At 46.6% G+C, this 7,831-nt stretch overlaps 1 protein-coding gene across 1 annotated transcript in view; it reads right to left on the bottom strand.

The window, feature by feature from the left end:
• Positions 1-582: 582 nt before the first annotated feature.
• The window catches only part of LOC311117265 (RING finger protein 175-like), an 8,407-nt gene continuing 1,158 nt past the window's right edge, over positions 583-7,831 (bottom strand). The window contains exons 2-4 of the mRNA XM_084192237.1: positions 7,690-7,823; positions 5,514-5,615; positions 583-1,429 (exon numbers count right to left, since the gene is read on the bottom strand). Coding sequence (XP_084048363.1) covers positions 1,309-1,429; positions 5,514-5,615; positions 7,690-7,823 — 357 coding nt within the window. The 3' untranslated portion in view covers positions 583-1,308. The remainder of the gene's footprint in view (positions 1,430-5,513; positions 5,616-7,689; positions 7,824-7,831) is intronic.

Raw genomic sequence — 7,831 nt, 5'->3', positions numbered from 1 at the left:
AGGTAGTGGGTTCGATCCCCGGGACCACCCATACACACAAAAAAAAAATTATGTATGCATGCATGACTGTAAGTCGCTTTGGATAAAAGCGTCTGCTAAATGGCATATTATTATTATTATTATTATTATTATTTGATGGGGTGCCAATAGTGACATTTCGGGTTTGACCACTTCAAAAAGTGGTACACTATATATATATTTAATGAATAAAGTAGTGCCCTATATAGTGAATAGGGTGTCGTTTTGGACACAATGTGTATTGTGATACGTGCAACACGTCAACACAGAGGCACCTTTTTTGTTTTTGCGTTGTAGAACGGTCCTTCCCATCTGGCACCCTATTCCCACATATAGTAGTGCACTATACAGGGAATAGGGTGACAATTGGGATGCATATTTGTGTAGGTGTGGTCATCACGTCCTATACTATTCCCCTTAAATGCATAAAAGAATATCCTTGAAATCAGACTTTGTAAAACTCTTACGTTTTGACCCTGGGCCCATTTTCACAAAGTAGTGCTGATCTAGGACTAGGTCCCCCCCCCCGTCCCCCGTCCCCCGTCCCCCCCCGTCCCCCCCCCCATGTAATATGATTCATTAAAGGCTTTTCTGATCCTAGATCAGAACTCCTACTCTGAGTGAATGTGAACCCTGAGGTATCTTCAACAAGATATGCTGAACCTTGACGTGACTTCCCAGGATTAATACGTCTGCATCTCAAAATGGCACCCTGTTGCCTGCCACAGGGCTCTGGTCAAAAGTAGTGCACTACATATGGAATAGGGTGAAAGTAGTGCACTACATAGGGAATAGGGTGCTATTTTGGGATACACGTCAAGGTTCAATCAAACAGGTTTTAAAAGACAAAAAGCAGCTTTTTTTTGTGATGGTGACTGGACTACCGGTGTGATATGGCCAAGTGTCCCAATACGCACACTACTTAGTATGCATGGCCAACACTTTGCACGCACACTACCTAGTGCATCAGTTTGGGTATTGGGACAGAGAGAGAGAGAGGGAGAGAGAGAAGTAATCAGTTTGGGTATTGGGACAGAGAGGGGAGATTATCTGCAGAGTGCAAACTGTAGAACAAACTGAAATCGTACAAAATCCTTTGACCAAAAAGAGCACAGGGAATAGGGTGCCATTTGGGATGCAGACATTGTATAAAGTACAGAATTTACAGATAATAAATAAAACACTTGGGGTCCAATAAATTAAATGCATGCATGGATTCCAAAAGTTCAGAGAGGGAATTCCCGAGGAGGGAGTTCTGCAAGGCGATCATCCCAGAGTTGTACTCTTCTACTAGTCCAGCCCCAGAGAGAAGTTGATTCCGTGGACTATTCCGATGATGATGGGTTGCCAGGCAACAAGGTATCTCAGCCAATCCAAGAGCTGCCCGTACAGGATGTGTGTTCTCTCCCAGCTGGGGGGGGGGTAGGCGTTAAGGAGCGATTGGTACATCCATTTGTGGAATTTGTTATTAATTATATATAGTGATCGATTCTTGAAGAATACAACTTATAAACAGGGCACTGGTCACACGTGCGACTGAAAAGGTTGCTGTGTGTCTAGTTTGGGAGCACCGTGCGACTAAAAAATGATCCAATATAAAAAAAACTCCAAGCGTAACAATATTTCGCCTCAACACTCTTCCCTGCTCAAACTACAGACAGGCTGATACATTGTTTACAAATCATAACCAATCATAATGCTGCACCACTGGGTCCAGCAACCTAAAACATCACTGGGTCCAGCAACCTAAAACACCACTGGGTCCAGCAACCTAAAACACCACTGGGTCCAGCAACCTAAAACGTCAATCTTTGCAAAAACATCACTTAAAGAGCAACTGCCCCTAAAAAGCAGCTAATCCTACGTGGCATCGATATGAGTCAGAAACATTTATTTGAGTGTCTAGTGTTTATAATAGGATAATTTTTGTCATAAAGTCAGTCTCGTCTAAAACTGAGTTTGGAACCTCAGTGCGTCACAACGAGTAAATGAAGGTTGGCTTTGGATTACAGTTATGTCAACAAGTCATACCCCCTTTTGCCAAGCTCCACATGCAAATTGTCCCTCCACTTCCCTTCATTGAATGGGGCTCCGTTGTTTCATTGTCCCCCAACGCGTCCAAAGGATCACGGGCCCTATACGGATTGACCATGCCTCCACAGCCAAAGGATCACGGGCCCTATACGGATTGACCATGCCTCCACAGCCAAAGGATCACGGGCCCTATACGGATTGACCATGCCTCCACAGCCAAAGGATCACGGGCCCTATACGGATTGACCATGCCTCCACAGCCAAAGGATCACGGGCCCTATTCGGATTGACCATGCCTCCACAGCCAAAGGATCATGGGCCCTATACGGATTGACCATGCCTCCACAGCCAAAGGATCACGGGCCCTATACGGATTGACCATGCCTCCACAGCCAAAGGATCACGGGCCCTATACGGATTGACCATGCCTCCACAGCCAAAGGATCATGGGCCCTATTCGGATTGACACTTGCCTCCACAGCCAAAGGATCACGGGCCCTATTCGGATTGACCATGCCTCCACAGCCAAAGGATCACGGGCCCTATACGGATTGACCATGCCTCCACAGCCAAAGGATCATGGGCCCTATACGGATTGACCATGCCTCCACAGCCAAAGGATCACGGGCCCTATTCGGATTGACCATGCCTCCACAGCCAAATGATCACGGGCCCTATACGGATTGACCATGCCTCCACAGCCAAAGGATCACGGGCCCTATACGGATTGACCATGCCTCCACAGCCAAAGGATCACGGGCCCTATACGGATTGACCATGCCTCCACAGCCAAAGGATCATGGGCCCTATACGGATTGACCATGCCTCCACAGCCAAAGGATCATGGGCCCTATACGGATTGACCATGCCTCCACAGCCAAAGGATCATGGGCCCTATACGGATTGACCATGCCTCCACAGCCAAAGGATCACGGGCCCTATACGGATTGACCATGCCTCCACAGCCAAAGGATCACGGGCCCTATACGGATTGACCATGCCTCCACAGCCAAAGGATCACGGGCCCTATACGGATTGACCATGCCTCCACAGCCAAAGGATCACGGGCCCTATACGGATTGACCATGCCTCCACAGCCAAAGGATCACGGGCCCTATACGGATTGACCATGCCTCCACAGCCAAAGGATCATGGGCCCTATTCGGATTGACACTTGCCTCCACAGCCAAAGGATCACGGGCCCTATTCGGATTGACCATGCCTCCACAGCCAAAGGATCACGGGCCCTATACGGATTGACCATGCCTCCACAGCCAAAGGATCATGGGCCCTATACGGATTGACCATGCCTCCACAGCCAAAGGATCACGGGCCCTATTCGGATTGACCATGCCTCCACAGCCAAATGATCACGGGCCCTATACGGATTGACCATGCCTCCACAGCCAAAGGATCACGGGCCCTATACGGATTGACCATGCCTCCACAGCCAAAGGATCACGGGCCCTATACGGATTGACCATGCCTCCACAGCCAAAGGATCATGGGCCCTATACGGATTGACCATGCCTCCACAGCCAAAGGATCATGGGCCCTATACGGATTGACCATGCCTCCACAGCCAAAGGATCATGGGCCCTATTCGGATTGACCATGCCTCCACAGCCAAAGGATCACGGGCCCTATACGGATTGACCATGCCTCCACAGCCAAAGGATCACGGGCCCTATACGGATTGACCATGCCTCCACAGCGAAAGGATCACGGGCCCTATACGGATTGACCATGCCTCCACAGCCAAAGGATCACGGGCCCTATACGGATTGACCATGCCTCCACAGCCAAAGGATCATGGGCCCTATACGGATTGACCATGCCTCCACAGCCAAAGGATCACGGGCCCTATACGGATTGACCATGCCTCCACAGCCAAAGGATCACGGGCCCTATTCGGATTGACCATGCCTCCACAGCCAAAGGATCATGGGCCCTATACGGATTGACCATGCCTCCACAGCCAAAGGATCACGGGCCCTATACGGATTGACCATGCCTCCACAGCCAAAGGATCACGGGCCCTATACGGATTGACCATGCCTCCACAGCCAAAGGATCACGGGCCCTATACGGATTGACCATGCCTCCACAGCCAAAGGATCACGGGCCCTATACGGATTGACCATGCCTCCACAGCCAAAGGATCACGGGCCCTATACGGATTGACCATGCCGCCACAGCCAAAGGATCATGGGCCCTATTCGGATTGACACTTGCCTCCACAGCCAAAGGATCACGGGCCCTATTCGGATTGACCATGCCTCCACAGCCAAAGGATCACGGGCCCTATACGGATTGACCATGCCTCCACAGCCAAAGGATCATGGGCCCTATACGGATTGACCATGCCTCCACAGCCAAACGTTCTATGGTTTTGTTGCCCCGTGGAAAGACCCTATTTAGCTAGTATGTGGAATAGGTGCTTGGAGTTCGTCGGTCCCCAAGTCTGCACCAGGAATGCTAGCTTGGTGTGCAACGGCCAGTGGTGGCGAACATAACCATAGATACTGGAATACAATGACCTCTCTGGCATAAATAACGTTACTGCTGGTTGTGTAGGTAGCTATCTTTTGATAAAGCCAGGCTCTGAATGGAGAGAGACAACTTTCACTTGTATTGTCTTTTTATTATTGAATTGAATGGTATGGGGGGAGAAGCCCTATGTGAGTTATCAAAACACTTAGTTTAGAATATCTACATAAATTCAACAATTGCATTCTTCTCATATTACTCTGTAGGCTACTGACCTATGCAAAGCATCCTCCGGCATCTCACCAATACATCTCTCTGCCTGTAGTTACTGAACTCAACCTGCAGGAGGTTTGTTTGTTGTGATTGAGTGGGGGGGGGGGGGGGGGAAACAGGTTCTGACAGATTGGTGTGTCTTGTTGATGTTCTACATCGTCAAGGTAACAACTGATGACAATTAAGAATGATAGGACACTCATTTCTTATTGGTGCTACAACATTTTGTCTGGTACTCCTTACTTTTTGAAGATAGGAGCACCAGTGCTACCAATGGAAAAAGTTTAATTTATAGCCCTGCTTATAAGTGAATGATACATAACCATTGATTCTTGAAAAATATAAAAAACTTAGTTCAACTGTTGTACCCCGTCAGAACCCCACATATACTGTAAGCCTGTTGTACTCCATTGTTTGTAAACAATGTATAATTGTAAAGAAACACTGTATAGCCTCAAAACATGGTTAAAACTATAATTTACAATTATTGTAAACAAACACTGACCATCCATGAGATCAAAATTATAGTTTTAACCATGTTCTACAGTGATTCTTTACAATTACGCTGAACAAAAATATAAAAATAGCAACATGCAACAATTTCAAAGGCCAATAAGAATAAGTGTGTGTAAGATGTGCTCTCAGATTCAGCCAGTCCCTGTGTTCCGTGGCTCTCGCCTCGGCCAATGAAAGGATACGGATTGTTCATCATCCTCTTCAAGTCGACCTTCTCGTTGCAGTACGGACACGTCTGCTTCTTACCCACAATGCACCAGCCACGGATACAGAACTCATGGAATCTGAAGGCGGAGCCAGCGTTAAAGAATCCACAACAACCCAAGTTATAGTACCGCAACAACAACCAGAGCCAACGTTAAAGAATTAGCATTTCCCATGGGAAATCATGGGACAGTTAGCCGCCATGCTAACACTCGCTGAGCATCCTCAGTTGCAGGGTTGGGATCAATTCCAGTAAATTCCAGGTAGAAAAATACAAGTTAAGACAACAATAATAATTGCATGCGGCTGAAAATAAACACATTAATTGGACCTGCGCAGTGGCTGATTCTACAGGATTAGTATTGAAAACGTGGCCAGCGGTCGGGAACACATTAAAGTGGTTGTAGATAACTAGAAAAGCATTTAAAATGACCGTAAAACACTTACGATATGAGTTCTGAGAAGTTAACAAAAAATCTCTACGATTTGTGTTTCTTTTCCACTTTCATGGCGAACTTTCTGTACTGCTAACATTCACTACCAGTCATTTTCGCTCCGGCGCTGGTCCAATGCATTTGTTTATTTTCAAACGCTTTTGCATGGAATGATTATGTTGTCTTAACCTTTGTCATCTTCAACCTAGAGTAAATTCAGGAAGTAAACTGACATTCCAATTGTCTTTCATGAGAATTTGGTTTACTTTCTGAATTGACCCCAATACTGCTCAGTTGTATACCGGATAGCTACATTAGTGATTGTGGGTTATATTTAGTCTTGCTGCTAATCACTCTCCTTCTCCCTCCCTCTCTCTCTCTCTCTCTCTCGCTCTCTCTCTCCAGTAGTGCACTATATAGGGAATACAGTGCCATTTAGAGAGAGAGAGAGAGAGGGGAGAAGTAGAGAAAGAAGAGTGGATAGAGAGGGAGAGAGAGAGAGGGAGAGAGAGAGGGGGGAGTATAGAGAGGGAGAGAGAGAGAGAGAGAGAGAGAGAGAGGGGAGTATAGAGAGGGAGAGGGAGAGAGAGAGAGGGAGAGAGAGAGAGAGGGGAGTATAGAGAGGGAGAGGGGAGTATAGAGAGGGAGAGAGAGAGAGAGAGGATGGTATAGAGAGGGAGAGAGGGAGAGGGGAGTATAGAGAGGGAGAGGGGAGTATAGAGAGAGAGAGGAGAGAGAGAGTGACAGATTGCATACAGGCACACATACAGGATAGGAGAGCTGGTAGATATCTTCTATAACTCACACAGTGCAGTGAGGATAGTAGGCTTGGGCGGTATCCACGGTATTACCGGCATAGCACACAAGGGGGCGCTAGAAACGCAAAAAAAGCCCATTGGGCCTCTATTACCAGAATGCTAACACAATTAGCACAGACTAATAGCGAAATCACATAGACGCTATTAGCTAAATGCTAACGAGCGAAAACGAACATAAACTAAATAGCAAAGACAGGGCAAATCCAGCCCATAAAGTTATACAAGCATAGCTAGCAGCTACCGAATGTAATTTTCGGTGTGAACGTGAATGAGAGAAATTGTGCAAATGAACAAAGTTGTGATGCATGCTTTTCTGAAGGAAGAGCAGCATGTGATCACAGAGCAGAGGGGAGAAGAACAGCGGAGAAACAAAACGCCAGCAGGAAGCACGGGGACAAAATGGCCGCTGTACAGATAACTCATCCAGAGCTCTTTGACTTCTGGCAGAAAGCCGTTATAAGATATCTGATGGCAAACATTTAGTGGTAAATTACATACAAGTGTAACTTCATCACCTCATGTGGACTGCACAACAGAGACTCACCAATTGATATAGAACGCTATGGACTCACCAGCTCCCGTTGTGCTATTTACAAACAAACAAGTGACTGGCTCAACTGTTCTGGGGATCTACTGTAAGCTTCATAATGTAAAAGAATATGACAGGTGAAATGAAGAACGCAACCTGCTTTATCTCCTAACATATTGCAGAAGTCGACTGCAAAAAGTAGCTACAAATATTACATTTGTTAAAAATCTTCAAAAGAATGAGTTTCAACGGTATTGACAGTATTGAAAAACCATCCCGTGGCTTTTTCCAAATATAATAATAATATAATATAATATAATAGCCCAGTAAATGGTCTGCATGTTATACCAGCCAAGCCGTGAGGATAGGATACATGTGGTTACAGGAGAGCTGGAAGGTATCTTCTAGAATCCCCTCCTCATCCACGTCTACCAGGATCTTCTGGCCGCACACCGCACAGATATCATCTGTCAGGCTCCTGGAGGGCATTCCTCCCATGTTACAGTACTGCAACA

Source organism: Coregonus lavaretus, assembly GCF_964263955.1.
Source record: "Coregonus lavaretus genome assembly, contig: HAP1_SCAFFOLD_2063, whole genome shotgun sequence".
In the NCBI taxonomy this organism is placed as follows: Eukaryota; Metazoa; Chordata; class Actinopteri; order Salmoniformes; family Salmonidae; genus Coregonus; species Coregonus lavaretus.
This window is presented reverse-complemented; position numbering and strand designations above follow the sequence as displayed.